The 20215-nt window shown below is 35.5% G+C and overlaps 1 protein-coding gene across 3 annotated transcripts in view; it reads right to left on the bottom strand.

The window, feature by feature from the left end:
* The window catches only part of EML1 (EMAP like 1), a 269917-nt gene that overhangs the window by 126722 nt on the left and 122980 nt on the right, over positions 1-20215 (bottom strand). For all 3 annotated transcript variants that reach the window (XM_044664593.1, XM_044664596.1, XM_044664594.1), the window contains exon 2: positions 331-513. In XM_044664593.1, the coding sequence (XP_044520528.1) occupies positions 331-513 (183 nt within the window). The remainder of the gene's footprint in view (positions 1-330; positions 514-20215) is intronic.

The raw sequence follows: 20215 nt of genomic DNA, 5'->3' as shown, positions 1-20215 counted from the left end.
AGTGAAATGGAGTTAATAACTCTTGTATAAACAACTTCAAAGGATTGCTTTAAGGTGTTTTGTGAAACTTAAAACTTATTTATTATTATTATCATCCCCAGAGCTGGTAGCCATTAATCAAGATATAACTAATAACTAGAATTGACTTTAGACCTTAAAATCATACTGTAGTTGGTCTGGTCAGCAGGGACTTTTAAACAATTAACATACATCTTTTGCTTGACATTGTAATAATCTTCCAATTTGAAAACATAGTCTATTAAAATTACAGCAAGAGTCCATATAAACCAATTATGTTAATATTAAAATGCATGTATCTTAAACGTTTACCTTTGGTAGGTCCTTTCCTGTTCAACATGGCCTGTTGCTCTTCAGTAATATTCAAACGTCGGACTACATCAGCCAGAGCTGACTTGAGCAGCTGGATATCATCTTCTTGCATTTGGACACGCTGCTCCAGAGAAGCAATTCGATCAGTTACTTCCATGCTACTTGCAGCAGAAGCACTGTCATCTAAATCAAATGATATAGCAAAATATGACAAAATGCCCCCAAACTAGACTAAGAAACATTTCCTCTACTAAAATCTTCCTCTTATTGTTTAGTATCTTACGGATGTCCAGAGCACTCTAATATTATGCCAGCAGAGCACAAGCTTTGTCAAAGCTACAAAGGCTTTGATTAAAGGATATCATTGTTGTCCAAAGACCAGATTAGGTTTGGAGAAGCTCATCATTGAGAAACTTGAGATGTGGCAATGAAATTTTTTTGGTATTTTGGATCACAGAAACATTAAATAATCACTATTTAATGACTAAACACATTAAATGGAGAAATTTCAGTATTGATGTAGGCATTATCTAAACCAATGAAATCACAGAATTTGACATATGAAATAGAAGAAATTTTTATTCTAGGAAAATTAATAAAAACTAAATATGAAAATATATTTACTATGAAATCATGTGAAATAAATCACTTTAACTTCTGCTGCATGAAGAGATTAAGGTATGAAGAACTTCAAATCTTTGTTCCATCTACATTTTCACACTTGCTTCTGTCATTGCTTTTGAGTTATTTCCTCTCCATGGTAGGAATACTGAAATAGGAGTCAAAAGAAGCTGATATAAATTATTTCTATTGCTAATTATCCTATCACTAAAATCTGATTATTATAATACCAATTAACTAGAATTTTAATTATGCTATAAATATTATTAAATTTGTATGGCAAGGTATTTAATTTCTCTGAACATCAGTTTTCTCATCTATAAATAGGAATAATAATTCTTACCTTTACTGGTTAACGCAGATATAATGATTAAATAAGAAAATAGATGTAACATGTGTGATAAGCCAAAACATGCAATGTGTGAATTATTGTGATATTAATGAATATTCTTTTGGCTCAAATTAGATAATAGTGTGAAAGGATCCTGGAAACTATAAAGTACAACAAGATATAAAGGATTATCAAAGGATTTAGCTTTGAAACTAAAGGCAATCTAGCCTAATCATGTTATTTTCAGGTTAGGAAACTGATGCCCAAAGGGGTTAAATGATAAAGCCAGGTCCCACAATTTCACTGTACTTTCTACTATCCCATGATATTAACATTTTTCCTCCTAGAGGCATGTAGGTCTACAGTCAATAATACGTGAATTAAAATCTAGTTCTGGATGCTTATTAGCTGTGTGACCCTGGGTGAGGGTAGGTGAGTCACTTAGTCTGTTTGCCTCTCAATTTTCTTAACTGGGGATAATAACAGCACCTACATGGCAGTGTTGTTGATAAGATCAAATGAAATAGTATTGTAAAGCTCTGAATATAATGTCTGGCACATAGTAGTTGTTATATAAATACTTATTCTCATTTCATTTCCTCTAGGTTTGAGCCTATTAGTTCCAGAGTATCACAGAAAGTACAGAACTTTAGAGTTAAACAGAACTCTAGAAATCATCTAATCTCACCTCTAACATAATCTAGAAATCTCTTACATATTCCATATACTTTAAAGAACTAACAGATAACTAACAGTATGATCTCTAAAAAATTTAAAAGGCAAGTCAACTAAAAAGGTGGGGGTGGAGGGGGGAGGCTTAAAAACAAGATTCCAGTAATGTAGTTATAATAGATTCTGATGAGAAATCTAAACCTATGACAGTGGCCAGCTAGTAACTGCAACAAAGTCTGGTTTTAAAAGAACACATGTAACCGAAGTTCATGATTTCTTATATATCCCTCTTTTTTGTCCCTTTCATATATTGAAATGTTGAAATTTATTGATGACAATTAACTTCTTAATAGTGATATGTATGTCTGTATATATCACATATATGCTATACATTTGCATGTGTATGTATATATAAATATAGCTGTGTATACCCATCCATATATGTATATACCTAACAGTATCAGGAACACTAAAGTCCAGAATTATCTAAGGCTTGTGAGAAATGCTAGAAACAATAAAAAAAACCTGTTTAAGCTATGCAGGAATCAAAAGGAAGATGAAAGGGCAGGTACCCTGCCTGGCATGAGTGGGAAGATAACAATGACAGAATTACATTCGTCCTTTTTTTTCTTCTTTTTTCCCCCTTTATTGAAACAAGTAATCTGCTGATGGGAAAATATAAAACAAAAGTGCTTCTAAGATTTGAAGCCCAAGGTAAAAAAAAAGATGATAAAATAATACGTAGTTGCCTTAATGAATTCAGGTCATCTGGCCCAAACAACAGCATTAGATTGTGGAATGGCTGTGAGAAGTTTCAAAAATTCATAGGAGACTAGAGATGCCCAAAAGCAGTTGGGGCAGGGCAGGGGGGAGAAAATGCCCCAATTTTCAAAAAGAGAAGGAAAATGAATATTTCAAAATATAGGCCAGTAAGTTAACTTAAAGTTAACAACAAATTTTAGATAAATTTCTTAAGTGAATTAATAAATAAATATTTTGTAAAATTTTTAAAAGGATCAAAAATCCTCTATGGTTTCAAAAATCAAAAATCCACAATGGTTTCATTTAACATAGCAAACCAGTTTCATTTCCTATTTAACAAGGTTACTGGATTAGTAAATCAGGAGTTTGCCAGGGTAAAAAAAATGAATTTCAGCAAAAACTATGTAACAAAAATTTTCATATTTTTTCAAATGCAATGGAGACATACAGATCAAATGATAATACTGAAGGATAAGTTAAGAGCTGACTAAGCACAACCAAAATGTAATGATGTAACCTATACTATAACCTAATGTGGGGCAGCTGGGTGGCTCAGTGGATTGAGAGCCAGGCCTAGAGAGTGGAGGTCCTAGGTTCAAGTCCGACCTCGGACACTTCCAGCTGTGTGACCTTGGGCAAGTCACTTGACCCCTATTACCCACCCTTACCACTCCTGGGCCAAGGAGGGTCCCTAGCCTGGATGAAAAAGGAGGAGGGTTGGGCGTGGGGCTAGCAACCCCACCCTGTAAAAAAAAACTACATCTGCTAAAGAAACTGCAACCTAAAGTAGGGGCAGCTGGGTTAGCTCAGTGGATTGAGAGCCAGGCCTAGAGACGAAAGGTCCTAGGTTCAAGTCCGGGCTCAGACACTTCCCAGCTGGGTGCCCCTGAGCGACTGTGTGACCCATTGCCTACTGGTTGTGGCCCTATGCTCCTAGAATGGAGTCCCAGGATAAAAAAAAATAATAATAACCTAATGTACTCAGTATCCTATAGAATAACACCATCATTTCATCATTTATCAGTTACTTGCATGAAGGTATTGATACTGTATTAAATTGTGGATGACAAGAAGCTAAGGATAGGATAGCTAAAACATAGAATTCAATAAGCATTTATGACTGATGTAGGAATTTGCTTTGCTTGACTATCATATTTGTTACAAGAATTTTCTTTTTAATTTTTCAGTGAGGAGGTTGGAAAAAGATAATGCCTTCTCATTTAAAAAATTTAAGTATAATTTTAAAAAATTATTAAATACCTACTATACTGTTTGATAAATCAAAAGATACAAGCTTTTGGGACAAGAACTCACTATTTGACAAAAACTCTCAAGAAAACTAAAAAATGGTATGGTAGAGACTACGGATAGACCCAACATCTCACATTGTATATCAAGAAAAGGTCAACATGGGTATGTGATTTAGATGTAAAGGGTGTTACCATAAACATGTTAGGAGAAGGGAATGAGAGTAGGAAATAATTAGGGATTTTAATATGAAAAACAAATTATTTAATTTTTCAAAAGAAATGGTGAGCAGGATGATTTTAGAATTTGTTAAGATTTACATACAAAGTTAAGTGAGCAGAACCATAAGCACATTGTACACAATAACAGCAATATTTTTTGATGAGTAACTGAATTATCTGTGTTCTCAACAAAATAGTGATCTCTGTTGCAAACCTGAGTGACTAGGATAAAAATATAAACTTTTTTGGTTTAGTTTTTTTAAGCCCTTTACAACCTGAGCCCAATCTCTCCAACCTCATTACTCAAACCCATATTCTGAAAAGCTAACTAAACTGGCTTTTCTCTTTGTTCTTACACCCAACAATCAATCATCCAGCTCTGCATCTTTGCATTCCCATGACTGACATGCACTCCTTCCCCAACTCTACCTCACAGAATCTCTCTCTCCCTTCAAAATGCAGTTCAAGGACCTCCTCCTACATGAAGCCTTTCCCATAATACTCATATCATTTCCCTCTCTGTATTACACAGACACACAGACACACAGACACACGCACAGCACACACACATGCACGCACGCATGCACGCACGCATGCACGCACGCATCCTATCTTCTCCATTACAGTACAATAAGCTCTGAGTCTGAGCTGAAATTGTTTCATTCACTGTACTTGTATTTTCAGTGCTAAGCACAGTGCCTGGCACATAATTGGTACTCTAATTAATGTTTATTTATAGACTGATTGGTTGTAACTGCCAACTGCTGACTGAAGATAAATGTGTTTACATTTATCTTATTAAAGAAAAATGTGCTTACAAAGTTAAATTATACTGAGACCAAGAGGACTTAGAAATGTGCTCTTTTAAAAAAATTTAAAGCTCTTACCTTCCATCTTAGAATCAATAGTGTATTGATTCCAAGGCTGAAAAGCAGTAAGGGCTAGGCAACAGGGGCTAAGTGACTTGCCCAGAATCACACAGATAGGAAATGTCTGAGGCTAGATTTGAACCCAGGACCTCCCATCTCTAGGCCTGACTCTCAATTCACAGAGCCACTTAGCTGCCTCTAAAGCGTACTATTTATATAAAACATAATCTATTTTATAATTCATCAAATCTTCTATGATTTCTTTAATATAGCTATTCTGTAATATTCTATAATACATGTAGTCAATATGTATTGATTATTATATACTACTTAAAATGAACTGTAACTCATAAAAGGTCTTCAGACCTCGAGAATTTGGATGAAACTGAAAACAGCTCATCTTCAAGTTTCTCATGATTGGGACACTCAAGCCCCAAGAAATAGCTTCAATAAGGAAAGGCACTGTTAGAAGAAATAAATGCAAAAATACCTTAATTTGTTTTTTGTTTTTCCTTTTTTAAAGATTCATGGATAGGTATTTGTAATACTTTTAAATTTACCAATGATAACTCACAACTATAATTTTTTTTTAAATTTTAAACCCTTAACTTCTGTGTATTGACTTATAGGTGGAAGATTGGTAAGGGTAGGCAATGGGGGTCAAGTGACTTGCCCAGGGTCACACAGCTGGGAAGTGGCTGAGGCCGGATTTGAACCTAGGATCTCCTGTCTCTAGGCCTGGCTCTCAATCCACTGAGCTACCCAGCTGCCCCCTACAACTATAATTTTTTAAAGGAAGTTTATGTAACTAGTAAATTTTAAATTGGGCAGTTGATCAGGTTAGTAAGGGTTTTTTTGTTTTTTAGTTTTTATTTTTCATACAGCCTAATGGTTCTTTATTGTGTAGTGAATAAAGTAAAAGTTCTGTTAATCAAAGCTTTTCTCAGTTAGATGCCATCCTAATTTCCAGCTTTAGTTCATACTAATTGTAACAACACATTCTGTACTCTAGCCAAATTGAATTATCTGTACATTTTCCATGTTCTGGACTTTCCTACCTTAATGCCTTGGTTCATGCCATTCATTTCCCATAGAATGTCTTCCCTGTTGAATTTCTATACAGCTTTCAAGATGTAGCTAAGCTTCTATTTCTAAAAGATACTCTTGACCTTTCCAAGTAGAGATGATCTCTTCTTCCTAAGGTCTAACATGGCACTTCAATTCTCTTATGCTCTGACCCTGAATTAAGTATTTGTGTATGCATCATGTCCTCTTACTATGCTATTCACTCTCTGAGAACAAGAACTATCTCATTTCTTTCTGTTTCTCTCCATATGTGTGTGTGTGTGTGTGTGTGTGTATACACACACACACATATATAAGTACACATAAGAGTTGAATTTCTTAACATGAAGCAAAATATTCGAATGATCTAGATTTACTTTTAATATTCTCAAATTCATTACCTTAAAATGGAAAATAGTTTATTCTGAACAATTGGAATTATCTACAAGAATTTTCAGTTTTATTTTGGTATCTTCATTGTATTGTATAAGCAATGGATTTGGAGTCAGAAGGCATGATTCTGGTTCCTGGCTCTGACATCTGGTAGATATGTAACACAGGCCAAGTCACTTAACTTTTCTGAGCCTCATTTTGCTATAAATGAGAATTTGTAAATTGGAGAATAATAATAATTTCACTACCTACACCATAATGTTGTTATGAATAAAACATTTTGCAAGCTTTAAAGCTCCAAAGAAGTTGGTCTTATTTTGATCTATCCTAGAAAATCATCAATTATTTTTCCACACAAAGAAAATAATTAAATAATAAATCTTAACACTTTGAGTTTTTATTTTGAAAACAATGCTGAGACAATGAATATCCCCATTTCCAATGTCACCTTCCACATACCATTTAATCAAGGTTTTCTTACATCAGGTTTTCATTTATAGTTTTCTTGTAGAAAAACACAGGATGTAAAAGTAATAAGCATTTTAAAAACATAGCAAATTGTTTTAACTATAACTACAATCCTATGAAGTGCAACATGATTAATTCTCTAGGAAGGCGTATATATAGCTAAATAAGATTCCTAGACTAACTAGAGAATACCTGTTTTCCAAGTGTTGTACCTAATTTACTCAAACACTAAAAAGCCGACTATAACTCAAATAATATGTAACAATAGTGGGGATTCTTTGCCTTGTTGCACCAAAACCCATTCTCTGCTATATTATCATGTTAGAAAAGGAAAATTACCCTATTTCAAAACAGCCTGTGTGTCAGTTTGCTTTGTAAGTCATTGAAGAGTAGTTGGACACTTAGAAGTTTATGTTTTGTTAGTAGAAACAGCATTGAACTTGTAATTGGAAAATTACTTTAAATTCCATCTCTGCCACTTTATACTATCTGGTTAAGTACTTTATTTCACTGTCAATTTCCTTACTTAAAAGAGGGATAACACCTACATTTCCTATTTATAAGGGCCAAATGAGTGAATTCGAGAATATTTTGCAATTCTAAAGTGCTTGTATAAATTCAACACCCAAAAAGAATGGTTAATGATTAGAAACAAGGTGTATAAAATGTAACAAAGCACTGGTATCATGCCAACTGCAGGATAATGCTGAACTCAAATTCTTTGTCTGAGCCCTTTATAAAAAACTGTCTTAACCTTGAAATGCCTAAGAATATTTTAAAAATGTTTTGCCTCCTCTTCCACAACATGCTTCAAATTTCCTCCTGGTGCCATAGAAACTATCCCCTGACCTCCACTTCAACCCTAAATTCTCAGATATATAATAAAACTTCAAGAAAGAAGCTTCAATGCTCCAATTAAAACATTTTTAATTATAAAGCTAGTCCAAGGGTTGGAAAAGAGGCAAAACACTCAAAAAAGTAGATTTCACAATGGGAGAAAAGGGTTACACAAAGCTTTATAGCAGAGGGGTAAAATAAGGAGAAAGAAATAAGTATTTATTAAGCACCTACTATGTGCTAGACAGGCATCATGGTAAGCACTTTACAACTATTATATCATTTGATCCTCACAACAATCCCCATGAGGTGTTATCGTTATCTCTGTTATATAGATGAAGAAACCAAAAAAGCCTGAGGTTAAGTTACTTTTCCAGGGTCCCAAAGGTAGGAGATGCGAGGCCAGATTTGAAATCAAGTCTTCCTGACTCCCAGAACAACACTACAGACGTAGATGTCAAAATCTGATTATTATCTTAATGCTGTATCATGTTAGCATAACATCTAAATGGCTGATGTCTCCCATACACGCACACACATTGCATCCAGATGTTTTGAAGTCAGTCACTGGAGATGCAGCCTTATATACATTTCTAGAAGAATATCATTAATGAGAAACATAAAATTTTCTAATCACATCTAAATGAAGTTTGACACATAAAATTTGTTAATATTAAAATAGTTTGATTTTAATTTGAACCAAATATTTAAGAAAATGAGAGGAAGCATGGCACAGTGACCAAAGAGAGGAACCCTAAAATTAGGAAGGCCTGGGCTCAAGTCTTGACTTGGCTTAATTCACTTAACCTCTCACTACTCTAAGCAACTGAAGACTCTAAGTTTCAAAGAAGGTGAGGATATAGATTTGCAGAATTTCCTCAACTGAATATCCCCCTGTACCAGTGAAATCTTGGATCCTGTCTCTATTTTTATTTTTTATTTTATTTTTATTATCATGTAAAATATACTTCCATATTGGTCATTGTTGTAAGAGCAGAGTCATATAAAACCAAAACCCCAAAATAAAACTGTGAACTCACTGATGTAAAAGAAAGTATGCTTTGATCCACATCCATATGACTCCAACAGTTCATTCTGTGGATGTTTAATGAAATTAAGAAATAGATACTTTCAAGCATTCCTGATTAAAAAAAAACAGTGTTGAATAGAAAATTTGACAAACAGAAGACTGAAGAGAAGCATAAATAAGTAACATAAAAGAGAAATCATAGAGACTTGATAAAGTTAAATTGTTTATATTCTTATATGAGAAGATGACACATGCAACTCATAAGAACTTTTATCATTATTGGAGCAGTTAAAAGGAGTTTACATAAACAGAGGGCTTGATCTGAGTTGATTATATTGGAAAGATTTTTTAAACTGAAAGAATGAGAAAGAGGAATATACTGGGAGAAGAAGCAAGAGAAAAGTAGAATGGGGGAAATACTCTCACATAGAAGCAAGGAAGAGCTTTTATAGTATAGGTGGAAATGGGGGGGAGGGGAGGTTGGTAGACAATGAATGAGACTCATTCTCATCAGAATTGGTTGTGTATAGAAATCTGAAGCAAAATAGACTTTTGAAAAGGGACAGAAGAGAAAGAGACAGAGAAGAAACAAAAACAAAAGGGATGGAGAGAAATATAGTTAATAATCATAACTGTGAATGTTCAGATAGACTCACTCATAAAACATAAATAGATAGAATAGATTAGAAACTAGAATTCTATAATATGTTTACAAGAAATACAATTGAAACAGAAAGACATATACCGACTCAAAATAATCTAACAATCTAATATGAAATATTAAAAAAAGACAGGGGTAAAATCATGATCTCAGACAAAGCAAAAGCAAAAATAGACCTAATGATAAAAGATAATCAGGAAAAATATTTTTGACTAAAGATATCATAGGCAATGAAGTAATATTTTTTTTTCTTTTTTTAATTTTAAACCCTTAACTTCTGTGTATTGACTTATAGGTGAAAGATTGGTAAGGGTAGGCAATGGGGTCAAGTGACTTGCCCAGGGTCACACAGCTGGGAAGTGTCTGAGGCCAGGTCCGAACCTAGGACCTCCTGTCTCTAGGCCTGGCTCTCAATCCACTGAGCTACCCAGCTGCCCCAATGAAGTAATATTTTAAAAAAATGTATATCAGAGCAACTTGCTAAAGGCCTCATTTCTCAAACATGTAGAGCATTGAATTAAATTTATAAACAATAAGAAACCAATTAGCAAATGGTCAAAGGATATGAATAGGCAGTTTTCAGAAGAAGAATCAAAGCTATCTAATATGAAAAAATTATCTAAATCACTATCGATTAGAGAAATGCTAATTAAAACAACTCAAGGTACAGAAAGGACAAATGCTGGAGGGGATGAGAGAAAACAGGTACACAGATAAGTCATGGAATGATGAAATGTGCAATCATTCTGAAGAGCAGTTTGGAACTATGCCCAAAGGAAAACTATACTTATCCTTTGATCCAGCAATACCACTAATAGGTCTGTATTTCAAAGAGATCAAAGGAAAAGGAAAAAGGGCCCAAAGAATCAGAATTCAAGGGGATACTCATTAGTTGAAGAATGGCTGGACAAATTGTGTCAAATGATTTTGATGGAACACTATTATGCTATGGGAAATGATAAGAGGCGTGGCTTCAGAAAAACATGGCAAAACCCAAATGAACTGATGCAAAGTGAAGTAAGAAGAACTGGGAAATCATTCTACAGAATAACAGGAATACTGTAATGATGAACAACTGAAAAATTTCGGCATTACAATGATCATTACATTGATTGATACAATGATCCAAGACAATTCCAAAAGACTCATGATGAAAAAAAAAAAGCTATTTCCTGAGAGAGAACTAATGAAACTCTGAGTAGAAATTGAAGTATAATTTTCTTTTTCTTTTTTTAATATGGCTAATATGAAAATGTGTTTTCCATGATTTCACATATATAATTGATATCATATTGCTTTCTTTCTCAGGAGGTACAAAAAGAGGTAGAAAAAGAGAGAATTTGGAACTTGAATTTTTTAAAAGAAATGTCAAAAATATATAATAATTTTTTAAAAGTCAGCAAGAAGATTTCCATTTTCTGTTATACCCTCAGTTTTTCATTTCCCACCTTCCAAGGGAAGAGAAATGGAAAAACAAGGTCCCTCCAACTAACTGTGGGTCAATTTCTGCTTTGATTATCTCTTTTGCAGATCTCCGTCCTCCTCTGAGAAAGAAAGCAGGATCTTTGACTTTGTGTTAGTGGAAATTTGGAGTCTTTGATCTTAATATCAAGATCCATAATTTAAACTTCCCATAGGAAGTTTATAGGGCACTTGGAAACTACATGTCCCATGATTCCTCTTATGGAGGAAGTGTGATTATGTAGACAGAGGTATAAAACTCCTGATGTGATTGGGAGATGCTCTCTTTTGTACGAAGCAGCCAGGTGGGAGAAGGTAATGGGGGGGGGGCAATTTGAATTAAATCTTATCAGGTGAGTGGCTATAACTATCAAAATAACTTTAAATAAACTATTAATACTTTTAATATCCATCTATATCAATATTATTTGTAACAGTTTTGGCAACCACATTGGAGACGTAATTCTCAATTTTTCAGATAGCCTACCAAGCCATGCAACTCTGAGACACCTCCGGATCTTCCCCAGAGCCTCAGACCTGCTCTTGTGCTATTTTTGGCCACTTTGCTCAGTTCTTTTGAGCATTTTTTAAAACAGGGAATGCCATTTTTCCAACAGCCTGTTCCTGGCTGCTAGTTCATACATTCCCTATGAACGTGGTTTCAATGACTGCCGGCCCCACCAGCCGGACCCTCCCTGGGTCCCTAGCTTTTTCCTGCCACCCAGTACCGATCCCAGCTCCTGCTAGGCTGGTCCAATGCCAGATGCCTGCTGCTGCCTCTGCCACTGACCCCTAACTACTCCTGCCAACTGATGCCTCTTGCTGCCGACTCCTGAGACTCCTACTTCTCACCCAAGCTGCTGCTGCTTAAGATTTGGGAAGTATATAAAGAAACCCCACCCCCCTCTCATTTCACACACCTGAGACTTTTCCAGGGATGTTTCCTCATAGATATTAATGACTTTTAACCTGAAGAAAGCTTCTTTAGCTACCTTCCTCCACACACCCCCAGCCCTCCAAATGGGATCTCCAACCTTCAGCTTTCTCTAGCCCCTACCCAAGTTGGCTTCGACGTGGGCCCTAGCTTTTAATCTTCAAACAGGAAGTAGAATGGCAAGTGTGGGCTGAATGGCCTATTTCAAACTATTCCTTGCTATTATCTTGCCTGAAACTCAGGGGAGGAATTCACACACACACACACACACACACACACACACACACACACACACACACACACACACACACACACACAGCCTGCCCAAGACTTTGAACTATATACCCTAATGGAGTCATCCTGTGCTCAGGGCAGAGATCAGTTAGAAGGAACTTGAATTGGACCAGAGGTGGATTTTAAAACAGACTGCATGGGTTTTGTTTCTTTTTTAAAAGTCTCTGTATCTTATTGTATTTTGCTGATTGTTGTTATGTGATTTAATTTTGCTGTTAAGTTGACTTTTCTCTTGCACTGAATCAGTTTAAGCTAATGAAGTTTTGGCTGCTAGATTAATTCTGTTTATGATTTTATTGTAACTCCCAAATAGTGAACAAATCTATTAAAATTGGTAAAAAGGGTTTTTGACTGCATTGCTTGTAATCTGTTTTTATATTGTATTTCCTGATTTCTTTAAGGTTTCATTTTTTTAAGTTTACCTGTATTAATCCAATTCTGTTATCTGTACTATTTATGAACATCTTAAACATTTTTAAATTGTAAAAAGCCCATAAGCCTTATGTATACTGAATTTGTCATCTCAACTATAGGATCACATGCCTTAAGATTTTATTCTATCTTGATAATTGTGTACAACCTTGAAGATTTTAATGCCTTGAGAATTTAAATTATAATTTTATAAGAGGTCTTTAGAATTGACTTTAGATGCCTAGTATCCTTCTGTATAAATGATAAGATTTTACATATTTATTATAAAGAATGTTGTCTTAAAGGTGTAGAGCAATGGTCGGCAACCTTTTTGGCCGTGAGAGCCATAAACGCCTGCGGAAGGAGGAGGATGGAGGCTGAAGGCACTGGAATATGGGGCGGGGGCTAAAGGGCCCCCTGGGGCACATCCTGGGGCTCTGCCTGGACTGGCTGGTCAGGAGGTGGAGCCAGATATGGCTCGAGAGCCATACGTTGCTGACCCCTGGTGTAGAGGAAACAAATGGAAGTTTCCTGACCAAACTTTTGTATATTACACAGGAAGCCAGGAGAGCTCCTGTAAGCTTTATGTTTTGTCTCTGTTTTGACTTGCTTTCCAATCAGAAGGATCTAGAATTCCTGAGGATAATTTAGACCCAGAAGGTTTTTTAATCAGATTTTTTTTAGGCTCTGCCCCACAATTGCCATAGAGGCAGTAATAGAGTTTATTAAGAAAATATCTTAGCCAAAGTTGAATAATTTACTATACCTGTTGAATTTGTGATAAGTATACAATTTTTAAACATCATAACAAGTGGTTATAATAATGGGTTTGTTTGCTATTGTCTTTAAATGTGTTATTGGAAATTATGGTACTTTATTTGAATGTGCATTATGAATCTTCTATTTTATAAAAACCATTTACACTCAGTTCATGCAAAAGCTTAACAGGAAATGGATCTCATTTTTGGGTGAAAAACCTTTCACTAATTCTAAGCTATATATATATATATTTTTAAAACATTCTTTTATTATTTTCTATGTACAATACAGTGTTTGAGGTTTTTTTCTCTCTCATTTTTATGTTTGAGAGCATTGTATTTTTCCCTGAATTTTTAAATTTTCTTATTGCTTTTCCTTTTGATTTTTTAATAGAGAAATTGACTCTTTTCTTTTTTTTTATTTTTGTACTTAAAGTACATATAATTAATGTTAATTCTTTTTGATTTTACAGTGATACAAGTTTTATGTAAATATATATTTGCTATAATATTAATGCATACCCAAAAAGCCTTAGTCTATGGTAACCTGCCAATTATTGTAAATATTATGGGATTGTGATTAATGTCTCTCTGATTCCAGGAGAAGAGAGCAAAAGGTCACATAGACCATGGATTGAGGAAGTTCTATGCCAATACTTAAGGGCTTGAACCTAGTGTTTGAGTTTTGGGGTTGCAGCTTTCTAACATTTTAGACGCTAGACATCCCCTTAACTTCAATTCCTAGCAAGCACCAAAGATTGGCTATAATTATGGCTCATCCCTGAGAAGGTGCAGGCAAATCAGACCAGGGAAAGACATTTCCCTTGCACACATATTTGGTCCTGTTATTTCTCTTATATATAGAATGGCAACTTTCTATAGTCCTGGCTCCTGAATGGGTAATTGCAAACTGCTTAAATCACTTTAATTGGGCCTTGATTCAAGCACCTGTTATAAGTTTATTTTTCCTTACATTTTTTGCACATAAGACTTTGACATTTTACATTTCATTCATAAGTCAATTTTTTTTCTCTTCTATTTGGATTTTGTTTTTATTTTATTATTTCTTTTTCCAATTGATTTCATACAACCCCGTGATTCAGCCATGTATCATTAGCTGACCTGGGGTACCCTCTTTAGAGGAGAATGTGTTATTGATCCTCCTCAGGGCTGTGTGTAAGTTTTATAATCATAATGTCTGTATTATAATCTATAATGTAAAATTTTAACTCTTTTGAGAGTAATTTCAGGGTGGAATGTATAATTCTCCTCAGAAGTGAATGTGTGTTTTATACTCTATAATGTAAAGTTTAAATTCTTTTGAGAGTAATTTCAGGATAAGAAATTTGCCATCTCCCCAGAATCTAGACAATGAACATGTTTGGAGAAGGCACCATGAAGGAGCCTGAAGAAACTTCACTGGATCATGAAGATCCAAATGAACTTTGGGGTGCAGTTGATTGAACTATGGGGAGTTGAATGCATTTGTTTTGAATGTACACTCTTATGCCAAAGGGGACTGCCCCAATTGGCTTTTGTCAATGTGCCTACCAATCATTGGTTCATTGTTTTTGTCCTCTTTTCTTTTATCCCCAGATTTCTGTAATTTAAAAGTTATGTTTACAAGATCCATCAAGAAAGACTAGTCTTTTTTCTGGATCTCAGGGGGGAATGTGTAAGTGGAAATTTGGGGTCCTTGGTCTTAATATCAAGATCCATAATATAAACTTCCTGTGAACGTTTAGGGGACTTGGAAACTACATTTCCCATGATTCCTCTTATGGAGGAAGTGTGATTATGTAGACAGAGGTATAAGACTCCTGATGTGATTGTGAGACACTTCTTTTGTAAGAAGCAGCCAGGTGGGAAAAGGTAATGGCAGGCGATTTGAATTAGATCTTATCAGGATCATGGCTATAACTATCAAAATGACTTTAAATAAACTATTAATACTTTTAATATCCATCTGTATCAATATTATTTTTAATAACTTATATGATCATACCCTACATATCCCAGTGACTCTGAACTCCTGTAGATCATCTTCTGAACTCCATTTCCCAACACCAACACCCAATTCCTTATTTCCATTCTCCTCAATATTCCCACCTTAAAATCCCACCAACCTACCCTTTCCACTGTGGTCACAGGAATAAGAGTCACTGTAAAACTTCAACATTATGTAAGTTCAATATAATATCACCTTAATGTGCTCTGTACAGACACCATTCTTCCATATATTATCCTTTCAAAGTGAACCCAACATAAAATATGCTATAACTCTAAGATATACTAGAAGAACATGCAATTTTAGGACTAGGTGGACCTCAAGGGACACCTGTGGCAAACCAGAGGAAAGGGAACATAAGCACTAACCGATCCTGGAATGCTGAAATGCCTACCCTGAGGCTTCATGGCAAAGGCCAAGGTCCAGTATAAAACAAGATATTCTTATAAAGGCAATTTTCTTATTATGGCCATATCAGGAACCCACAGGGTTCAAACTTTCAATGGAAAAAATAATTAATGGGGATAACGACATAGGGAAACAAAGTTCAGGCACTTCAAAACTGTACTGGACTCAACAAATTACCCATGACAGACTTATATTATCTCTATATGTGGGCATTTCAGCATCTCAAGATTGGTTAGCACTTTTGTTCCCTTCACCAGAGCTATCTCAGAATATCCTGCTCACCCTTATTATTTTCTACCCAAAAGCTGTGCATTTCACTAGGGAATCTAGGAATTTCTGACTAAATTCTTAGTATGACACAGTTACCAGGAAAACCTAGTTTAGAGCTTGAGAGGTACAGACCAGTCTGCCAAAAGATGCACAACTACTAAGTCTGGTGTTTTTCATTAAAGCATTTAGCCAGTGAAAAATTTCGAAGCTAGGCATCTACTTGATTACAAACTTCCTGAAATCCACTAAAAATTCCATGAGGGCAGACAGTACCTTTATATGCCTTTTTATTTCCATCAGCAAATAGCACCGTATTTTGTATAACACAGAAGCTAGGGACTGGACCTTTCCTTCATTGGTAAAAGGAATTCCTAGGTGAGGAAATTCCTTCTATCAACACAGAGTGTCCTCTTTTCTATAACTTATGGTCTTACAGAATTACCAAGAGCACTGAGAGTTTAAGTGACTTGCTTAGTTGGGATCACACTGCTGATGTAATATTCTAGGCATGAGGTAGTAATGGCCATCACTGGGGCAGTTGTGTCAGAGGAGAGGAAAAGATATATATGAGAGATGTTATAAAGGTAGAAATGGCAAATAATTGGATATGAGGGAGGGGTCCCACACAGCAGGCCCTTAATGTGAAACAATACATATCTTTCAGGCTAATTTTCAAGACTTACTGATTAACTGACTCTATATTTCTCATGTGGTTTTTACCTTTATTCAAAAAAATTTTAAAACCTACCTATAATGCTTTTAAGATAATAACTATATGATTATTACTTTACTTTGATTATTGTAAATGACTTGTCATCATATTTATATCAATTGATAGTTCCAAATGTGCAACCTCAGCCATATTAAAAAGGATAGAAGATATTCTAAGACTCATGTTCAAATCATTGAAAAATCAAGGCTTTTATTAAACCTGCTGTTTCCTTTTTAATTTTTTAATTTAGTACCTTTCTCTTTGGCTTTGAGGAGATTATTTTAAGTGAAAAAGTTCTGAATTCAACTCAAATCCTAAACCTCAGTTGGCAACATTTCTAACACCTAAGAAGAGGTTAGACTCTGCTTAATCTTAAGTTTATATTGATCTTTAATTAGCCCTTAGCTTCTCTAAAATTGAGGTAAAAGTCAGATCATAGGAAATTTCTGGGTGACAAAAGAGCAAATTTTATCACAATATCTGTGGGTAGACAAACTTTGGGAGGGGAAATTGGGGAAAGAACTAAATTTTTCTTGGGGCTTCCCTCAGCCTGAGTCCTCTGCTCCAAAATTTTAATAGAGCTAATGACTCCCTTTGATAGCTCCCTCACGTCAATCCTCTCTGTATACCCCAATACCTTGTCAATCAATCAATAAACAGATGTTAATAGACATTTATTAAGCACCTAATATAGCCCAGGTACTATGCTAAACACTGGGGATACAAATTGGGAATAAAAAATATAGTCTGCCTAAATGAACTTAAAATCTAATAGAGGAAGACACATAAAAAAGGAAGCTGAAAAGCTGGGAGAAGGAAATTGATACAGGAGAATGATGGAGAAGACCAAAGCAGTTCAAAAGCAGTGTAACTAATGGGAAATGAGGGAAAGACTGTAGTGAACCCTTTTTTTTCCCAACCATTACCTTCCATATTGGAATCAATGTTTATTCCAAGGCAGAAGAGTGGCGAGGAATAGGCAAATACTAAGTAAAGTGACTTTGCCTAGGGTTACACAGCTGGGAAGTGGTTGGGGCCAGATACGAACCCTTCCCATTGGGCTGCTGGGCAGAGTGGAAGGTGCACATGTAGAGAGAGAAGGGAGCAGACTCCTCTTGCATGCTCTGGCACACGTATCATAGGTTTACCAACACAGCCCTAGGGAGACCCTAGAGCAGGGGTCGGCAACCTTTTTGGCCATGAGAGCCATAAATGCCACATTTTTTAAAATGTAATTTTGTGAGAGCCATACAGTGCTAACAGTGCCCGCTCCTGTAAAAGCACCTGAAAAAAAATTGACTTTATGGCTCCTGCAGAAATTGCCATATCTGGCCCTCAAAAGAGCCAGATATGGCACACATACGTTGCCGACCCCTGCCCTAGAGTATGTGGCTCATGATCTGGGCTTTCATAGAAGAAGATTTTAAATAGCAAGGATAAGCATGAAGTGAATTTCAGACATAGGAGGTGGCAGGGAAGGTAAGAATGAGAGCAGAAAGGAACAATTAGTATAGTTTGGCTGGAAGGTATGAGGTAAAGTATAAAATAAGACTGAACAATACCTTGATTCCGGATTATGACAGGCATTAAATGCCTAAAAGATTTGTATTTTATCTGTAGTAAGAAGTAACTAGTTTTTAGCAGACCTTTGCATTTAGAAGAGGCTTTTTGTCAAATGCCCCCTTGTCCAAAAAACCTTCTCTGATCCCCATCCCTATTCCCAAGTCAGAAAGGATTCCTTCCTTCTTAGAATTCCCACACGAAGAGGGTTGTGAGAAGATGGCAGTGTTCTAGGAAGTAAAAGAACCCAGATTTCCCCACTTGCAGACTTCAGAATCCATTCCCACATTCAAGCTTATTTTGTTTATGACCATTCCCTCATCTATCCTACTAAGATTTCATTCTGCTCTTTCCTTGTCCTTGTTCCCTCCTACTTCCTTTTGGAGTGTAATCAAATTTTATATTGAAATCCATGTGTGTGCATGCATGTGTGCTTCCATATCTGGTTCAGATCAAAGTAACATTCATCAAATGCTTAATCCCCACTCCTACCTCTTTCTCCATTACTATACATGCTTCACTTTATACACTCCTATTAATCAATCAGTAAACATTTATTAAGTGCCCACTACATGCTAGGCACTGTACCACGTGTAATAGTAATTTTCTTTTCCTTCCCTATCCCAAAGACATCACAAATTCAAAATCTAAAAAAAATTGATATATAAATAAATGCAGAATTTTCCCCCCCAAATGGCCCCCATTCTTAAACTTCCCTATTTTAGTCATGGGAACTACTATTCTTCTAGTCATCCACGTTTTCAACCTCAATAATTCTGTACTCCTCATTCTCATTCATATCACATGCCCCATCTATTGCCACATCCTATCATTTCATCTCTTGCATCTGCCCTCTTTTTTTCATGAACGCATTCATCACCTTAAAATAAGCCCTCATTACCTTTCACTTACGTTAATGAAAGTCTTTCAGTCTCATTTCTTTCCTCTCCAATCAAACCAAAAAAACCATAGCTGCCAAAGTGGTTTTCCTTATTCTGAGCATATTACTCATCTTTCCAATAAAACCTAGTGGTTCCCTATTACTTCCAACATTAAATATAAGCTCCTCTGTTTGGCATTTAAAGTTCTTCACAATGTAGCTCCAACCTACCTTTCCAGATTTTTTGCACATCATCTCTACACACACACACACACACACACACACACACACACACACACACACACACACCTTGAGAAAAGAGAAGGAAGGAAGGAAGGAAGGAGGAAAGGAAGGAGGAAAGGAAGGAGGAAGGAAGGAAGGAAGGAAGGAAGGAAGGAAGGAAGGAAGGAAGGAGGGAGGGAGGGAGGGAGGAGGGAGGAAGGAAGGAAGGATGAACAGTAAGGCAATTTTGTTACTATTGCTAAATTTTTGGTTGCTTATTAAATTTAGTATACACTTTAAAAACTACAACAAGAATTTATACCTTCATACACAATATTTTTTGTTTCTTGTATATGGGTGCTTGTGTATGTAGATGGTTGTTAAATTCATAATAAAAAGACAATTAAAACCCTATCTTGAAAGAGAAAAATAGAGAAACAGAATGCAAGATTTCTGGGTTTTATCTTCCTAAGGTAGTCAGTCACCTATAGATGAAGTTAAAAAAAAAAAAAAAAAAACTAGATATTTCCTAAATGAACTCTTAGGAGAACTCATTTGAATGAGTTGAAAGTAGNAGGAAGGAAGGAAGGAAGGAAGGTCAGACTGAAGCAACTGTACATCAGTGGAAGAAAGAAAGAGCCAGAAGATGGAAACCAGAAGAGATTGCCTAGAAACATAAAAGAAATAAAGAACAAAAGTTCAAGAATGCCAGTAGAGAACATCATAAAAAGAAAGAATAAAAAAAATCCAAAGCACTATGAAAAGATATTATATAATAATAAAGTAATC

The sequence above is a fragment of the Gracilinanus agilis genome, chromosome 2 (assembly GCF_016433145.1).
Source record: "Gracilinanus agilis isolate LMUSP501 chromosome 2, AgileGrace, whole genome shotgun sequence".
In the NCBI taxonomy this organism is placed as follows: Eukaryota; Metazoa; Chordata; class Mammalia; order Didelphimorphia; family Didelphidae; genus Gracilinanus; species Gracilinanus agilis.
Note: the sequence above shows the minus strand (reverse complement) of the source record. Positions and strands in the feature narration are given on the sequence as shown.